Raw genomic sequence first — 19,715 nt, 5'->3', positions numbered from 1 at the left:
TATATATATATATATATATATATATATATATATATATATATATATATATATATATATATATATATATATATATATATATATATATATATATATATATATATATATATTTAGTGCAGGTACAATTGTATCCATGTTTTGTCTCATGTTTTAAGAATGAGTTTTAATTAAATTAAAAATGTATTTAAACTTTATTTGATTCTAACTGTCTGATTGGAAAAAAAATACATCCAGGTCATGGGAATATATCATGTAATTGTCTCCTAAAAACCATATTATGTCCTTTTCACATATATTCATTATCAGAAAATGTTTTATTATATAGCCTATATTAAAAGGTGTGATGCGTATGAAAACAGTGACAGATTTGCAGGTCACGTCTTTTTTATCAGTAAAAAAGGTCACCAGAGTCTCAGCATTAATAATATGACTCCAGAGCCAAAGTTACCTTTGTGAGTAAGACCCACATTGTGCGATGTGTGTGATCCAAAGGAGCTTACAGAACCCCTGTGAGCAGCATTCAGGACTCCCACAAAAACCACAATATGAGTTAAGCTTTAGAGACCTCAGACCCTCAATAAAAAAATCACTGATTACATAAAAAAGTCCTCGACTTCATCTAGTATGAAAAAGGAAAGTGTCTTTAGGGTAAGAAGTGAAACATATTCCTATTGGAGCACTCATGCTTCTGCCTGGACCTCAGGATGTTTACTTCCTCTAGATAGCAGGGCAGATGGGAACTTGTGATTTTAATTTTGAGGAATAAAGAGACATTTGATGCACTCACTATTTGTCCTCCTAATGGCCACATGCCACGAGGAGAGTCTCGGTTAGTGCATTAAGCCGTATGGGTACATAAAGAATGATGTACAAGATCTAATCTAATTACACTGAAATTCCTTTCAAGTTGCTCTCAATGCAAAGGTCAAATACAAAGCATTTAGAGTTGTGGCCTGCAGACTTAAACCTCTATTGTTACCATTAACCTCTTTGCCTTCGCTAAACTACATAGTAATCTGGTCCCTGACTGTCTATTGTCTATAAAGTGGGGTCATATCTTTCAATTATCAATCGACATATTTCAGTTGGGCGTTCATATCCGATTTTTCCAAACAAAGACATCTGGAATGGGTCCATTCTGTGTAAAAATGTCACAGCTGATAGAAGGCACCATTTGAGAGGAGTCTGGCCTAGCAGAGCAGGGCACTGATACTCCACTCAGCCGCTGTGCTCTGTTAAAAATAACCCTCTCTCCATCTGACCGGACAGACAGAGTTGGGGGAATTATCTTCGGCAAAGCCCCCTCTCTGTGCTCCTCCACAGATGGATATAGCGAGGGTGCAGATATAGATAAACAGGCAGACAGAAATCAATGCCCATCCTCTCACTCCGCCATACTGTCTGACAGCAAGACAAACACGACACGCCAAAGGGAAACTTTGGCTTGGTGAAAAAATTAGATAAACATCTTATAAATATCCATCAATCAATGGAGCATCTGCGTGTCGCTGTGCGTAGGAAGGGATTTATACGGGAAAGGCACCCATTTGGCTGTCTCATTTCTATGAATAAGATACGTGAGATATCTGTTTGCGACGGGTAAATATAGGTCTGTCTGAAACATGATCGTGAAGGATGCATTCAGTATTGTATCCGTGAAATGTTGTTCAACAACACTGAGGTGTGTCTTGGTAGCTCCCGAGGGGTATCAGGTCCTTTAGTTGTCTCTTGTGCCGAACAACGATTTTAACAATTGCAAGATTGCGTGGCTTGTAAGACAGAATACACATTGTTCATGGTTTACAAGAATTGGATTTAGGCAAAAGGAAATAGATCCCTTATACCTCCTTTAGGACTACTGAAGTGATGTTGTATTCATTAACCAGATCAGGTTGTGGCACAGTTTGCTCAGATTAGTCTATGGGAAAGAGGCAAATTGAACCCAATGTAACACTTTCAGGGGGGAAAAGAGCATTTAATGATGCCCTCTAGTGGATAAAAGATTTTCTACTACAAGTTAATGTTCAAAGACACATTTAAGTTTGAATCAAACAGTACCCTCTTTTGAAGACCCCTTTACTGTTGAGTCTGCTTCAGTATCCTGAAGTTTTATTAAAACTTAAATACTATTATTTGGAGTGAAAAAACAATAGACATTTTGTGCAAAAAAAAAAAAAAACACTACACACATTTTTGATTATAATTTCAAAAAGCAAATATATTGTACATTTTTCTTACATTGTAAAAAAAGATATAGTACAGCAAGAGTAATGTGATTTTGATCTCGTACAAATATTTAACATTTTATAAAAGTGCACTATACTAGTATGTCCTTTTATTAATAATTACTTGGTGCAAGTTGTAATGCAGTTCTTTTTCTTAAAAAGCCCATTTCAAAGTCTTTCATCATGGAACCAAAAAATAAGTGCAACAAAAAAAGGTCTAAAGCATGTGCCAACCTTTGTACGTAAGAGTCATGTTTAGGAAGTTCAGAATTTCAGGAAACACCGCAGTTAGGAAGTCCCAAATAACCAACATCCTGACTGTAAAAAGCCCTTTCACTCTCACTACACTGAAAATAATTTTGTGTTTTTTTCAACCCTGTTTTACGTTCAGTAACAAACGATTCATTGTTGAAATATGCAAGTCTTAGAAGAGTAGTCCAGTGGATATGTTTCAAAAGAAACATTTAACAGCACAGTTATGGCCTCAACTTCCCACAGTGTATGTCATGATAAGATAAACCATGTTCAGTGAAGCCTTAAGACTAGAAGCTTGAAGTTTAGAAGTACTCAGATGGATGGATATGCAATGTGGGTCCATTAGAATTGAACTTTCTTGGAAAAGTGTGGTAGGTTTATTCTAGAGGTCCAGTTTAAGCTTGTCAATGTCGTAGTCATGGTCCTGGTCCAGTTTGGAGAGGGTCTTTCGCACACGCAGAGCAGTGAGTCGAGCTGAAGGGCTTTGGAACCAGCACTCTTTCTTAATCTTTGCAATTGTAGACAGGATCTTGACAGAAAAACATACAGAAAGCATTGATAATCATGAGTAGACATATGTTTATGTGTATATAAGTGTGGAGTTGTGACCTAGATTTCAGTGCATTTCAACTTCAATTGCAAATCCAAACAAAACAATGAGATTTTGTGAGAACTGTGTTGATGTCATGCTAGCTTTGAAATAGGTGTCAAACAATCACATTTGTCCTTCAAAACTGTTAGTTTGTGTTGTTTTTTCCCTTGTTTTTTGGCATTCTGCTCTGAACAGATACATTGTAGGAGGGAGTGTGTGTATGTGGCAGACATAAAACAGTTTAATATGGTTAAACAGTTTCAGCAAGATGTATGGTCTCAAAGGCAGAATTCATTTCAAATGCAACTACGCTTAAAAATAAAGGTTCTTTAGTGGCATCTATGATTCCATGAAGAACCTTTAACATTCAACGAACTTTTCCATTGCACAAAACGATCTTTATAGTGGAAAAGCTTCTTTAGGGGCCGTTCACATGTCGTGTCTAAAAAACACTTTCTACTCTTTTCAAAAGCGTTCGAAAGCTTGCCGAAAGCATGGTGTGCAGAACAAATGGGTGGAGCTTATGTCTAGCTCCCCCTCACCAGACGTCCCACGAGGATAGAATGCAATATGTGTCTAATGGGTGGAGCTAGAATATCCAACCACACCCTAACCCAGGGGTGTCCAATCCTGCTCCTGGAGGACTACTGTCCTGCAGAGTTTAGCTCCAACCCCAATTAAACACAGCTGAACCAGCGAATCAAGGTCTTACTAGGCATATTAGAAACTTCCAGCAGGTGTGTTGAGGCAAGCTGGAGTTAAACTCTGCAGGACAGCGACCCTCCAGGACCGAGTTTGGACACCCCTGCCCTAACCCTACTCACAAGTCTCAAGACCATTAGCATTAACCCCTCGCTGTGGTGTAGGCGTGCGCCTGGGGTTGAGTGTGCAAAAATGCGACGTGAACGACCCCTTAGATTGACCCCTTAATGGTTCTTTTAAGAACTGTTTACTGAAAGGTCCTTTGTGTAACCAAAAATGGTTCTTCTATGGATCGCTGGAAAATACTCATTCATTTTTAAGAGCGTAGCAATGAATTTAGTGACTAGCCTGTTACTCCTCAACGCTTGTTACCAGGCTGCTGCAGCTGCAGCTGCTTTTGGAATTAAGCAGGATAAATGTAAATTTCCATCCATTCTCTGTGTTGCAAAGCAAACCTAAAATTAAAGCCTACAAGATATTTTCAGTGACATCATAGACTGATAGGATATTTTGTCCCACATGCATGCAATGTTTTCCTAACAAATTGCTCCAGATTGCAGCTGTCAAAGCAAATCCTTGTGTTGGGTCTGACTCAAGTCCAAGTCTTCCGAGTCATTAAGTCTGTATCTCTGGTATGTTTGAGTATCTTACCGGATGAGAATGTAGTCGATTGTGGAGACTGGGCCTGTGCTGGTCAACACACACCACTTTCTTCATCTCCTCGAAACTGGGGTCAGAGGGCACCACGTCAAAGAATGGCGGTCTGTACTCCTCCACAGTCCCTAAGAAAACCATAGATTTAAAGGGATTTGCTGACTACACAGCATTTGAATTTTTACTGATAAAAATGCAGATGTGCGCCGAGACTGAAAGTCTGTTCTGACCATATCTATAAAACAGTGGTTTGGGCGTTGAGGGAGGTTGGCAGTGCTAGCTAATACTTCTGTGGGAGGATTGCTGGAAATTATCCAGGGAGCCCAAGCGCATATGGCAGCTGACATTATGGGGGAAAAGCTACTGTGGAATAATTAAAAAAAGCTTCTATTTTTCATTTTTATAGTTGTATACTGATGAGCCAAAACAAACTAAAAACCGGCGACGGCAGCTAAGTCCGAGCCAACAAAAGATCTACTGTGGCACAAGTTGCACAAAATTTTAATGATGGTTATGGGAGGAATGTGTCACAACACAGTGCATCACATTCTCCAGCAAGTCAGCGGGTAAATCATCATATAGAATATTTAGTAGACAGTTTGTCACACTTTAACTCCTATAAAGTATATTTTCCATTATAAACAATTGTCTGAGTTGTTACTAGTATACATAACATGCATCATATTTATGATATTTTATCAAGAATATGTTAATAGGATACACAATTTAACATACTTCTAAATGAGTTGTATCATAGGGTACAATGCTGGGGCTAAAGGCACACCCTAAGAAAAAATGCTTTTTAATAATGTCTAAGTTAATACTTGTTCAAAAAAAATCTCTTTAGAAAAGTTTGTATTATGTACTATATTTATTTTGATAAATAAAAGAATTCATTATTGTTCATAAATATTAAAATATGTTAATATACAAATATATTTAGAAAATACAGATGTTTTTTTTAAAAGTAAAGATTCTGAAAGCACTGAATGAGATCCAATAATAATTTAATTTAATTATTAATTTAATTTAATAATTACAAATATTTGTGCAAATATGATGATTATTATCATATTTTTAAATCTGATGGTTTCATTATAAATATGGTGATTTCTAAGGTGGACACCCATCTTGATATATGATATTTCCCACCTGAATCTCACCATGTCATGTCAACAGATGTTTAATTAAGACGCTGTTTATTATCATGTTAAATATGGTGCCTTTTAACCCAAATACCATACTTTACATATTCTTCTGTTAATGAAAAACTGTTGTTTTAGTTGCCTAGAACAAAACGGAAAATCATTAACAAGACCTTTGTCTCAAAATATATTCAATAACTTTAGTGATCTACAACATTTTAAGTAGCATTAAATATGAGATCATCAAATTAGCACATAATCAACTTTTTAGAAGCATAATTAACAACATAAATTGAATTAGCACTAAAGCCTAACAAATGTATTTACAATATGATTGTAAAAGGTTTGTTATTCATTCTACATAATATATTAAGGTGATACTCAACCCCGTTACAGTGCCCCTTTTTTGGTTTGGGCTACTGCCCCTCAAAACGCCTGTGCACGGCCCTGCCGACCACACTGATAGTCTTTAATAATCGTGGACTTTAACATTAATGTATGCTGCCCGTCTAAACCATTGGTAAAGCAGTTCTCTGACCTTGTTGGCTCTTTTAACTCAACACAGTCAGTTTGTGATCTTGATCTGCCTGCTTTTATATCTAAAAGCCGACCTGCTGATGATTATTTTTGACCTGTAAATGAGGTCACAGCAGAGTGTTTTGTTGAAGCATATGCTGCAAGCCCAGTTTCTTCTATTATTGAGGCTTCTGGGCCCTCTATAGACACAGGAGCTGAATGCTGTTTTCAATACTGTATGTCTGGATATTATGAATGATGTTGCTCCACTGCCTAAACTTCATTTTCAGCCATGGTATAACAATGAACTGCATGCTCTTAAACAGGTTTGTAGGGAAGCTGAACACAGATGGAAGAGAGAAAAACCGCACACTTCTAATGAAATGCTAAAGGATATTTTCAGTAGATACCAGCATGTAGTTAAAGCTGCAAAACCTAATTTTTTTTCAGATTTAATTAGTAGAACTGCTCACATGCCCAAAGGTTTTGTTTAGCACAATAAACACTGTGCTAAACCAGACTGTAGCACCTCCCACAGATTCTACTTCAAATACCTGTGAGGATTTTTTGAACTTTTTTGTAAGAAAGATTGAACTGATTAGAGAAGATATTGTGAAGATATTGTTTGAGCAGCTCCCACAAATTCTTGTAAGTTTGACTGCATTGATCTAGTCTCTCTTCCAGTTTTAGCAGATTAAGCACATGAAATTGCCATCTAGGCTACTCTATTGGATCCTATTTCTCCTCGATTTTAAAAAGATTCGTTTGCAACTATGTTTTGCACTAGTATACTATCTATTGTGAATAGTTCTTTAATTGTTGGTGTTGCTCCACTCTGTATTAAACAAGCAGTGGCCTTGATTTTGCAGAGTTTAATCATTTTCGACCAATTTCTAAATTACCACTCATATCCAAATTTTTAGAGAAGGTTGTTCTATCTCATAGACTGATAGAAAGATATCCTGGATAAATTTCAATCTGGATTCAGAGTGGGTCACAGTACAGAGATTTATTAATAGCGGTTGATTCTGGGCTGGCAGTTGTTTTAATCATGTTGGATCTCAGTGCTGCATTCGACACTGTTGATCAGTTGATTCTCTTAGATTGTTTGGAGTGTGTGGTTGGCATTTGTGGGACAGCTCTAAAACGGTTTCATTCTCTGTTAGTTTGGCAAACACTTCATCCTCTGTGGTCCCCTTAAAATATGGTCTCCCTCAAGGCTCTATTTTGGGTCCTATGTTGTTTTCATTGTATATGTGCCCTTTGGGATCCATCTGCCGTCGCTATGATATTTCTTATCATATGTATGCAGATGACACAGATATATTTACAGCTGAAAGTTAGGAACGAGTCTTTAAAGTTGGTCTGTTTGAATGAGGTCAAAGTTTGGCTGTCTAAAAATGTTTTTTTTTAAATATTTGGTTCACCAAAATTTAAAGACAAGATAGCCCCTTAGTAATAACTGTGGAAGACAGTGTGAGGAATCTTGGAGTCATAAGTGACTCGTCCCTTAGCTTTGATAAACAGATTAAATCTCAGCTTAGAATGGTCTCTAGGTTTTTAGGTCTCAGCTGAAAACGCATCTTTTTTTACTTAGTTTCTTTCTAAACCAATCTCATTGGGCAGCTTTTTGGTGCTTCACCTCAAAACCTACAAGACTTGAAGGATATGCTGCTAACTTCATGGTGCCAGATATCACAGGACACCTTCAGGGGGCTTGTGGAGTCCAGACCTCAGCAGGTCGGCACTGTTTTTGGCAGCATGTGGAGGACCAACAGAATATTAGTCAGGTGGTCATAATGTTTTGGCTCATCGGTGTGTGAATATAAATGACAGTAAAGATTATAATGTTGCAAAAGATTTCTAATTTAAATAAATAATGTTCTTTTGAACTTTCTATTCATCAAAGAATCCTGAAAAAAAGCGCATAACGGTTTACACAAAAATGTTAAGCACCACTGAAACCAACTGTTTTAACATTGATAATAAGAAGAAATGTTTCTTGAGAAATCAGCATATTATAATGATTTCTAAAGAATCATGTGACACTGAAGTCTGGTGCCATCACAAGAACAAATCACATTTTAGAAAGCAAATAATAGAAAACAACATTTTGGAAACAAATAAAGGCAGCATAAGAGACTTCTTTAAAAAAATGACAGATTTAAGATCAAATAATTTTACCGACCCCTTATCAAACCCACTTTTGAACTGAAGAAGTGTATATAGAGTGTGTGTATCCTCTTCTAGAAACATTTGACTAATGTTTTACAGCTATTCTGAGCCCCATAATGTAATACCACATATAAATTATATATAAAGGGTTGTCTGTGCTTCTTAAAAAGTAAGTGTGTGTGAGCGAGAGAGAACAAGCGCATCTGGACTACATGAGCAGGAGTGTTGACAGTAGATAAGATTGTTTATAATTATTGGGCCACTAATCGTGGGTGGATAGAGAAAGACGAAGACATTGAGAAAAAAAAACTGAAGGAGCGAAGGAAGTAAGATGAGAAAACTTGAGAAAAAATAAATATATTATTAATATAATAAATATTAAAATGTCTATCACATCTATCAGCATGTTGAAAATCGTTGCTTAGTAACTTAGTAAATTTGTTAGAACATTGAGATCTTGTAGTCACATAACTTTTCATTGAAAGTTGTAATGTGCAATGAAACGTTAACTAATTAATTCTTTCTGTGAACATATTTCTTTAATAAAGTCCCTGCATATCAAAGGTTTTGGTATCAATACTTAATGTGACAATTTGAAATATAATTAAAATGAATTCCAAGTCACAAGAGCACAGAATAGCATAGTGCCATGATATAAAGTTAATAACTATTCCATCTTACCATTTACAGTAGTCCGGCGAGTTACCTCCCACATGACGAGACCCAAGGCCCAGATGTCAGTTTGTTTGTAGGACTCAAACATATCAACACGAATACTCTCGTCCAAAACCTCTGGTGCCATATAACGCTTGGTGCCCACTCTCGGGTTGTTGCCCACATCCAGATAGTCATTAGACTGAGAGTGAATGACAGCCAAGCCTGAGAGATGTTTGAGAAAATTATATTTTTAAAATATAACCCAAAAAATTGGTCATGGAATGATATACGTGCCAAAGTTTCCTAGACTCAGCAATTCTACTTTCTCACCTAGGTCTGCAATGCAGCACTGCCCATTTCTCTTCACCAGAATGTTGCGGCTCTTCAGGTCTCGATGTGCGATGGCTGGTTTGCCCTGCGTACTGAGGATCTCCGTGTGGAGGTGCACAAGGCCGCTGGCGATGGACAGGCACATGCGCAGACAGCCCTCCGGGTCTAGTGTGCCCTCCTGCAGGAAGTCATAGAGGGAGCCCAGCTCATGAAAGTGCGTGATCAGCCACAGCTGAGTGCTGGAGTTTTTAGACGTCATGTCTGATGCTATGAAGCCTGATGGACCGAGAACATGCGTAAGAGAGAATTATTACATTTGAAATCAACAGTTGTGTTATTTCTTCATTTGATACGTGATGTTTGGGTAAGTCAGAACATATTATGGCTGCAGCAGTACTCTCAGAACGATCCCTTCCCACACAAGCAATGAAAAATGCAGTGTGGGAACCTACCCAAGATGTTTTCATGCCTTAGTTGGACCGTGTTGTAGATTTCAGTCTCTCTAAACCAGGACTGTTCATCACGAGAGGAGAAAATCTTGACAGCCACACTCTCTCCCATCCAGGTGCCTCTCCATACCTCTCCGTAACGCCCTTTACCTGCCAGAAACATTCAGAGGGAAATGATCAACTGAAATTAGATGCATATTATTATAGTAAGGTATAGCCATGATCAGTGCACTTTCAAATGTTAAAACAAATTTAATTATAATATATATAACATATATTTTTTCATCCAAAGATTACACTTGTTTAATTTAATTGATTTATTATTAATAGTATTATTATTATTAGATCCTTATTAGATGTAAATGTGTACACTTATTACATATATTTAAATAATATTTTGTTTATTAATAATAATAATAATTCAATTCACATTTATTTGTGTAGCGATTTTCACAATACATATTGTTTCAAAGCGGCTTTACAGAAAATGCATGTGTCTACATTATAATTTAGAGTGATCTGTTATCAGAGGTGACTGTATTCAAGTTATGTATTTCAATTATGTACATATACAATTCACGCAGTTTCATAACAATGTATTCATTTAAGGCAGAAACAGTGAGCTCATTGAAATAATGAATACTGGGTCGATGGGTCGTTGCCCGTTGATCACGCCTCTTGTGGTCTGATTGGTTGAAGGACTATCCAACTGCATACAGAGTCATTTGAATTATGCTCGTTTATCACGCCTCTTGTGGTCTGATTGGTTGAAGGACTAGTAGAACATGTGCTGTAGAAAATACATAGCAGACACCCCAGACCAATGTTCAGTCTTAAATTGAGCTGGGTCTGGTGATAGCCAGACAAAATGAATACATGTTATTAACAAATGATTAAGATATCTAGAAAATGTAGCATTGGTGCGTTATAATTAAAAAATTACATTTTGAAATAAGTGTAATGGGTTCAAATATATTTATTGAATTATGGTAATATTAAAAGCAAATTAAGAGTACATTTAAATAAATACGTCACCACCCTTTCAATCAAGCTCGATGTTGTACAGTATGTAGTAAAAGAAAGAAACCTCTTTATATATCTGTATATAATTATATTTAATAATAATAAATAATAATAATTATTATCATCATCATTATTATTTAATTGCTTTTTTATTTATTTAAATATAATTTAAATAAATGCAATCTATGGATTAAATTATGTGTATTATTTAATTATGGTAACATTTAAAAACAAGATGTTGTACAATATGTATAAATGTATAATAGCAGGCTACATTATGTATATAAATGTATAATAGTAGGCTACATTATGTATATAAATGTATAATAGTAATAGAAAAAAATCTCTTTAAAAGAAGAAAGCTATGGAGCAGAACACATCTCCACTTCCTAGACTTCATAGCTTCATCCAGCAGTTGTTTCACCCTCCGCCTATGCAGCATTGTGTAATGAAATATGAAAGTTTCACTCACCAACACACTGAACCAGAGAGATCTGCCGGGCCATGGTCCTTTGCACCAGATAAGGCAGGCCTGTCCCACTGCCCGACGTACAAAACTCATCAAAGATATCCTAAAAAGGAGAATTATTTACTGTCAAATTATGGGAATCACAACCCAGGAACATTTTGCTCAGAAGTTGCTCAAGAGACTGAAGTTTTCAGTTCTATTTCAGTGACTCGCTTAAGACTTGTGTCTGTGTGTAATGAATTGAGGATAATGAGATTAGCCAAAAAGCTGTGAATGTCACCCAGCAGTAGCATTTTACCCCGTATGTGGGGTCCCCTCCACTGGGGACTTTGAGCATAGAGGTGCTGTGTTCCACCAGCGGGTGGTGCTGTCGCCTTGCACGCAGCCACAACACGAGCCTACAGGCTGCCATTGATATCAACAACAGCACCAACAATGGCACTCCCACCAATAGAATGACTCTGGTGGGCTTTTCCACTGGAAACAGAGACAACAGTGAGTAAATGTAATGATTTGTTTATTCTAACAGCTGAAAAGACAATGTTTCTAACCTCAAAATACATTTTGGGTCAATGCAAAATGTATATTTTGGAGACTATAAATATAATTAGATTTAAAATAAATAAAAAATAGGCAAAATATATATGATGAAATATAACTAAAAATCATAAAAATATATTTTTGTCATTATAATATATTTTTTGGCTATTTTTGTATATTTTGAAACGTATTTAAAATATATCTGAAAATATCTTTTTGCAATTTGGGAATTTTTTCAGTTTCTATTTGAGCTACAGCAACAAGTTTAAACACAAGTGTAAAAACCTGTGAAACACCAATTTAACACTAGGAGGCAGCAGAGAGTAAACTCCTACTGAGGTAGACTCTTTGATTTTTAGTAATGAATCTCTGTGTTACCAACTCTAAAATGAGTAACTGTTTTCTGAGCTAAAAAAGTGTGTGTTTATTTGTTTAAATGACTTACTTGTTTTTTCAGGCACAGTGAGGTTTGCATTGCAGAAGTGTGTGTTGCAGCACTTAGAATACACTTTCGGTACATCAGGCACGTGGCACTGGTCACCGTTGGGAAAACAGCCCCTGACTTCCGACCCATGGTTGAAAGTGTAGAAGCAAATACGGCCCCAGCAGGATTTGTCTTCACAGGGCATGTTCAAACATGTGCACTCTATATCATCTATGGACAAGAAAGCGTAAGTAAAAATGTAATGTGACTAATATTACAGTATTTTAGTTGATATGATGGCTAACTCCCCTTTCTTTGGGGGAGAGGTCGCCAATACATTATCTGAAAAAAGAAACGTGTTTGTTTTCAAATGTGCGAAAAGATTTCACAACAGAACAGGAATATACATACTTCCTCTGGCTTAGTAAAGCAACAATCTACATCACCCTGTTGGTTTTACAACACTCAGACATACGCACACATAAACACATTTATTACCGCAATTATGTGAACTCACCTGCGAGAGTTGCGTAGCTCCCTGAATACACCAAAACAAACAGTGCTGCTAGCATCTCAGAACCCTTCATGTCTAAGAAAGAGGGAATACAGGATGAGAGCGAGCCTTGGGAGGGAGCACTTTGACACAGAAAAGGCTTCTTTCATTTAAATCTAAATATCCCATGCTCCCTTGCATCATCTTCAACTGATCTGGCATTTACATGGCACCGCTCCATGCTGGAATCATATAATGGCACTGATCATACGATGACATGTAGTGTTGGAATCTCTTAAATGGAAAAAGCTCAATAACCCCTGTCCACACCGAAGGAAGTCATGAGTTAAAGAACGACAGATGGAGAGGGTCCAGTCAGTCTGTCTGTGTTGCAATTATAGTGAGAGTGGGTGGGAGAGGACTTTAGTAGAGGCCTCGCTCTCCTCTGTGCCGCTGGTCCTTGCAGACACTCTGGCTGCTGCATGCGCAGAGTAAATATTGATGGCTATACTTCCTGCCATTCAGAGGCCGCACCCGGCTAGCCGTCCAGATACTCCGGATTGCTTGTTCCTCAAGGTCTGGAAGTCGACTGGTCACGCACGCAAAACGGCTGGGTGAAAACGTATTATATGAAGATGATGGAAAATCTGCATGCTGACTGTTGGCCTGTTCTCCGGGCTGCTTTCAGCAATAGGTGAACATTTGTCTTAAACTGTCCAAATTCATTTTAGGTCACTGTATAACGGAAGCATGCTGAAAACAACAGACTATTTCCGTGGTGCCTCAACACTGTAATTAAAGTAGGCATGCTATATACTTATGCGGTGTCCTGGAAAAACAGAGTGAGCATGATGTTTTGAAGCGGATCAGTAATTAGAGCCAGAGTTTTTCCTTCATTCATATACATTTGCCTTGGGCGATTTGACCGTATGAGAATTTCCCTAATATATTTATCTATCCTGAATGTTTACTGTAAACCCTAACGCTCAAAATTATTAATTGGTTCGAGTAGAGCCAACTCAAATTAAACAAATTAGTTCCAACAAATTGTTTTTTATGAGTATTTAGAACTTTCTTTTTCTTTTGAGTTCACAAAACTGACACATTATAAGTAATCTGAATTGTTTCATTGTTTTGAGTTTTATGAACTTGTTTCTTTTCATTTAGACTAATTTAACTTTAACCGAAAAAGCCCAAATTAAGTGTTATATTATTATTTTGCTAGATTAACGTTAAATTGGAGATTTAGTAGTGTTTAATGTTTTGTTATGCTAGTTTAGAAGAGTTTCTGTTATGTTGGGTTACCATGATGTTGGGTGATGAGTGGAGCATGACCTTAGTTTGAGAACAGATATATGTTAAATGTATTATATTGTTGCTGTCCTCATTCAGCAATACAGAGACAACAGTGAGTAAATGTAATGATTTGTTTATTTTAGCAACCGAAAAGACAATGTTTCGTATTAAATTTCATTACAAAATGTATTTCAAAAGGCAAGAAAATACATTTCTAACCTCAAAATACATTTTGGGTCAATGCAAAATGTATATCTTTTCAAATATACTTTGGAGACTATAAATATAATTAGATTTAAAATAAATATATATATATGATATATATAATATATGAGGAAATATAACTATGAACTTGTTTCTTTTAATTTAGACTAATTTAAATTTAAACCGAAAATGGCCTGGGATTTCTTTTTCCCAGCATGCTTTGCCATGACATTCAAAAGGGACAGTAAATGCCAAAATTAAGTGTTATATTTATTTATTTTTTGTTGCTAGATTAACGTTAAATGGGAGATTTAGTAGTGTTTAATGTTTTGCTATGCTAGTTTAGAAGAGTTTAGCTAGTTTACCTTAGTTTGAGAACAGATATATGTTAAATGTATTATATTGCTGTCCTCATTCAGCAAGTGCTATGCTAATGCTACCAAAGCATTGTGTAACCAATTAGCAAGGTGGCATTTATTGATTTAAAGCTAGTCAAGTTTCCACTACTAAAAATGTGAGATTACATGATATTTTTTAAGTTAAATGTATGAATTAGTTCACTCAAATAAATTCAGAGCAATTCAAATGTATGATTACAAAATAAAAATCTGCAATTTCTGCTTACTTAAACTTTTAATTTCTTAACCAATTTATTCAGGATTAGAGTGTATATAATCTGTGATAGTTGTTGTTATCTGCGTTACGTTTGATATAAATGATCTGCATTATAGAGATATAATCCCACACACGAACATACTGGGTAACTGGAAATGACGATGGCTATTGCCTGATGTAGAAACACATGCAGCGAGATTCCAACAGGAGTCACTTTGTCTGTGGAATCTTTTAAATTCTCCATTTAATCCCACCAATGTAAGCGCAGGTGGGTCAGTGTAAACAACTTTGTCACGTACACACAGTGCACAGAAAATGGGTAATCGCAGGGCCCTCTGGGACACATTTAAGACAGAAAACAACCCCACCCTTTTGGAAATGCTCTTTTCTCTGGGCATTCTGATCTTTATTGTCAAGCTGCCAGGATGTTTCTCAAATCAGATAGTGGCCTTCTTGAATCAAAGCCTTAAGTGAACATGATGAAATGTGATTCCTGTTTCGATTACCTGCTTGTCAGCATTCTCTCTGAGAGCAGAAAAAAGACCCATGGGAACTAACAGTGAACTTTCTTAGTCTCCTTCCACTTTTCTCAGGACTGATCGTTTGAAATAGTATAAACCCCTTTTCTGCTCACAGCTTTGTTTTAACATTTGTATTTACATTTATTTATGTTATTTCTTACTAAAGTTATTTACATCTTCCCTGTAACTCACTACTCACCTTTTAGCTTCACATTTTGAAAAAAATGTAATTTTTATAAAAATAATTCTGAATAATTAAAAATTCTGTTTAAAATAGTTTTAGACAGATTGTAGCATGTTAATCTTCAGGGCATGCCAACTTCCCAGACGTATTTAATGTTATCTGCCAGTAATAGCCCATATTGTTATCATGAAGACAGAAATTAGAATTAGTAAAGGGGAAATTCAGCATTCAGCAGCATATCTCTGGCTCCATCTTGCAGCTGTAGGAACTTGCCTGTTATGACTGCAGTTAAAAAGAACTGGTACGCCTCAATGTATTTGTAAAGTGCCAGCATTTCAGTTACAGAGATAAATTAACTGACCTCATGGTTCATGCAAACTAGATGTGGGTTTCATTTAGAATATGTTCGTTTTGTTGACCGCAACATGGATTCTTGTAAAAAAATATTGTGAAAAGATGCCTAAAGAGTATATTAGTATTTGGTCCATTCTAACATTAGACCGTCTGATATATAATGCGGCCAAATATTTGTTGACATCATCTAGTATGAAAGCATCATCCATGGCCTCAGATATTGCATCATATCATTATATATATACTGTATGTGTATATATATATATATATATATATATATATATATATATATATATATATATATATATATATATATATATATATATATATATATATACAGTCAAACCAAAAATTATTCAGACACCAGATATAATTTTTTACTAGTGGGTGCATGACACTATAGTTTATTTATGTAAGTGAGGATAGCAAAATAAAATAAACTGGGACATGTTATACCCAAACATTATTTATACAGTGGACTAGTAAAATTGATAAAAATTTGGGACCAAAATTATTCAGACACTTTGACCTGACCATGTTTTGCTTAAGTATTTTGTCTTTAATTGCTAATGCGACCTTTTACACCACAGACTGAACAAAATAAAGCATTGCTTGGCAATTGGTTGACCTAAACTGCTATTAGCTAACTGTGTACTTAAATTTGACAGCTGACAGCTGATTGGTTGATTGTAATCCATTACATACCTTTCTATCAAAGTTATCTGACATTATCAAGATGAATTTGTTCTGACACAGTTTAACTCTGTTCTTATCATATTTTATTACCATTCTCTAAACTATAGTTAATATACTGTGATAATGTGTCTGAATTAATTTTGGTTTGACTGTAGGCTAAATAGGCTAGCTATATTACCTCACCTGTGAAGGCCACCACATTCCACAAAAAGACATTCAAAAAGAGGATTGAGATAAGAGTAAAAAAGTCCCCCCAAAAATCCTTATTTCAGCTCTTTCCCAATGGAAAAGCTATGATGACCAAGCATTTATCACGACCCTTTCCTTCAAAACGTTATCAACATTACTCTCTAAATAGTATTCATATTCATGAAATAGATATACATGCATTACGCCACATTCACCATAGGAGCAATTTCAGAGAGAGAGAAAGAGATTAAAAACATAATGGGAGATTTACCTGATTTTCGTCTTGCGCTCACTCACGAATCAAGCTTATCAAACGTTATATGTTTATGAAACACGTGACGTCCCTCATTTCTTTAAAACATAAAACTTTTGTCTCGTAACGGCGAATAGAGTGAAATCAGCGGCGCAAGTCATATCCAGATGTGCTCGATCCTTAACTTTTGCCACATCTTGACATTCTCGGAGTAGCCTAAACTCTAAAGTTAAACTCTTTAGAGTTCAGTTTTCATTCACTCACAATCCGAACGGTCCTATTTCCTCAAGCGAAAAATTGCGTATCTCGCAGTAACGCAGAACATATCGAGCCGTGGCATATATCTCCAGTCAAATCTCGAGCTGATAAACTGAAAACAAGAAACTGCTTCTCGGAGAAGCAACGGTCTTCTTCCGCTTGGAAATAAACATTCCCAGATCGACTCCTGACGACTCCATCTCGATAAGTGTAAAGCAAACTTTGAGCAATGTTCCTGATTTAGGAATTAGATTACAGATTTTAAAATATACAGTTTTGTCCCACCCCTCATTGTCTAAGCCGGGGTTCATAGGAATGCGCTCTCATAGCTGTTTTCCTGTTGCTGCAAGACCTTTCATTTTTTCCACGTCTGTTTTTTTCCCCTCATAGCTGGTTGCTTATGAATAGAACTTCATAGAGGATTCATGTGCCTTTTGAACAAGTCACATCTCAAAAGTACTCTCCAATGAATTGTGCTTTTCTCTTGAAAATTAACAACGTATTGTATTTTAAAATAAGTAGATTGATTTAAAATAAAATGTTTGTTTGTCATTAAAGTTGTCAATATGGTCATGCAGTGTTTTTTGGGTGGTGTTGGTCTGGTAACCAAAAGGTTGTAGGTTCAAAGCTGTGAATAGGCCTTTCTTTTCCTTTTTTTTGTCCTTTTGCCATTTATTATGCTGCATTTTGTAATATTTGACTGCAACAGTAATTTACCCTTCCATTCAATTTTGTTTTGTTTTTGAAAGAAGTACCATCTTATTCTGACCAAGGCTGTATGTATTTGATCAAAAACACAGTAATATTGTGAAATATTGTCATTTCAAATAACTGTTCTATTTTAATATACCGGTATGTTAAAATGTTATTTATGCCTGTGATGGCAACGCCTTCAGTCTTTAGTCGCATGATTCTTCAGTTCTTGTCAAAATGACAAAATTGCAGCATAACATATGTCAAAAGTGAGTTCCAAAAGAGAATATATATACATGAAAATGTAAGTAATAAATTCACATAAGGACCAGAATAGACCTAAAAAAAGGTTAACATAGAAAGATATAAAAGCTTCAGCAAAGCTGGTGATCCTGGGGCCATGAATTGTTTTTAAGGAGATCGGTCACAGATGGACAGTTGGTTTATTTGATGGGACACTGCTGAAGGCAAGGGAGGCCTGAGGTTACGGTGACATCTCCCACTAAAGCTTGAAGCCTCCCATATGCTCCAATGAGACAGAGAAGAATCTCAGTTATCGGTAGATGACAGCTCTTGCTGATATGATGGAAACAAATATCCCATCTCTCATTCATTACAACATAATCAAGAAGTACGTTCCAAGAATAATATTAACTTAGACTGCATCAGTTGTATAAGACAAGAGAAAATGTTCATGCAGTTTTTTTTCCTTTGGAGACTTTTTCAATCTGCTTTCTTGGCTGGTGTCTTTAGACACAGCTGGCACTCCTCAGATCTGAGGAGAGGAGAAGTACGGCTGTTATTTGAAGAGTATTCATGTATTTATTTTTTCCTGTTCCCATGATATGTGTGATTTTTGAGGCCTGTCTTTTACCCAGACTTCTATTAACGGAAACAGACACTAGCACAACACACGTTTCCCCATGATTGATGAGCAATTATTTCGATCAGAGGAATTTTTTTTACCACTTAGCTAAACAATTGATTCTCTATTACTAAAAAATTTACGTTTTGAAACATATATTTATATAATTCAGCCACAATGCATTACAAAAGGGTAAACAGGGTAAACAGAACAGGGTTAACAGAACAGAAGCAACAATGTATTGCAGATAGCATTAATGTCAATATTAAAATGTACACCTTAATTCGGGAATTTAGTCTGATTCAGGGGAATCAGAATGCCAAATCCTGACTGATGAGTGGAGGAGCTGGGGATGGAGGAGGGTAATTAGCTCCGGAGAACGTGATAGCTGCTGATTTTACTGAAGGAGCTTATATGCATGCTGTGATAGGCATCGTATTCCTATAGGTAGACGTGATCAGCTGACAGTCAGCTGATGCGGCGAGCTTGACTAACGCGCCCTGCCAGAACTAACGCTATACGCTGGATTTTTATGTTATGTGTAAATGTCCTCCAGGATTGACTGTAGTAAAATCAATGCAAAAACTGACACTTTAAATAAACATTTAATCAACATTAAAATAAATCTAAACATTGACAAAAAGCAGTCTTTGAGAAAATATAAATATAAATCCAAATCCACAACTTAATAAAAATAAGTATTCATGTCTAAAAAAACACTACAGATAAGCTAGTTTATATAGAACTATATATAGGAATCTAGTAGTTACATCATGGCATTACATAAGCTTATCTTTTTTTTACTCCCACTAATCTACCTTCAAAAATGCCTTGTCATTTTAACATGGAATACTGCTTTAAAGGGTTAGTTCACCCAAAAATGAAAATTATGTCATTAATTACTCACCCTCATGTTGTTCGACACCCGTAAGACCTCTGTT

The 19,715-nt window shown here is 36.1% G+C and overlaps 1 protein-coding gene across 2 annotated transcripts; it reads right to left on the bottom strand.

The window, feature by feature from the left end:
• Positions 1-1,954: 1,954 nt before the first annotated feature.
• acvrl1 (activin A receptor like type 1) lies at positions 1,955-17,627 on the bottom strand. Of its 2 annotated transcripts, XM_079801966.1 has the most exons (11): positions 16,977-17,444; positions 12,671-12,742; positions 12,459-12,495; positions 12,175-12,384; positions 11,488-11,666; positions 11,193-11,292; positions 9,701-9,847; positions 9,249-9,524; positions 8,943-9,140; positions 4,423-4,553; positions 1,955-3,006 (listed from the first exon to the last, which is right to left on the bottom strand). In XM_079801966.1, exons 3-11 carry the CDS (start codon positions 12,490-12,492, stop codon positions 2,860-2,862), a joined length of 1,422 nt encoding a protein of 473 aa, XP_079658092.1. In that variant the 5' UTR covers positions 12,493-12,495; positions 12,671-12,742; positions 16,977-17,444; the 3' UTR covers positions 1,955-2,859. The 2 variants fall into 2 exon arrangements, with proteins under 2 accessions (XP_079658092.1, XP_079658091.1); XM_079801965.1 differs by lacking the exon at positions 12,459-12,495 and having other exon boundaries at positions 16,977-17,627.
• Positions 17,628-19,715: the final 2,088 nt, after the last annotated feature.

The sequence above is a fragment of the Gobio gobio genome, assembly GCF_949357685.1.
Source record: "Gobio gobio genome assembly, chromosome: 21".
Classification (NCBI taxonomy): domain Eukaryota; kingdom Metazoa; phylum Chordata; class Actinopteri; order Cypriniformes; family Gobionidae; genus Gobio; species Gobio gobio.
The sequence above is the reverse complement of the archived record's forward strand: the minus strand, read 5'-3'. Positions and strand labels throughout refer to the sequence as shown.

Bases quoted from the DNA above. Each gene is read 5' to 3' on its own strand.
- acvrl1 (XM_079801965.1), bottom strand. From the start codon at position 12,740: ATGAAGGGTTCTGAGATGCTAGCAGCACTGTTTGTTTTGGTGTATTCA. The intron at 11,293-11,487 runs GTAAAATGCTAC...TCTCCTTTTTAG, and splicing joins GAGGGGACCCCACATACGGG to GATATCTTTGATGAGTTTTG. The intron at 9,525-9,700 runs GTAGGTTCCCAC...TCGGTCCATCAG, and splicing joins AAGGCATGAAAACATCTTGG to GCTTCATAGCATCAGACATG.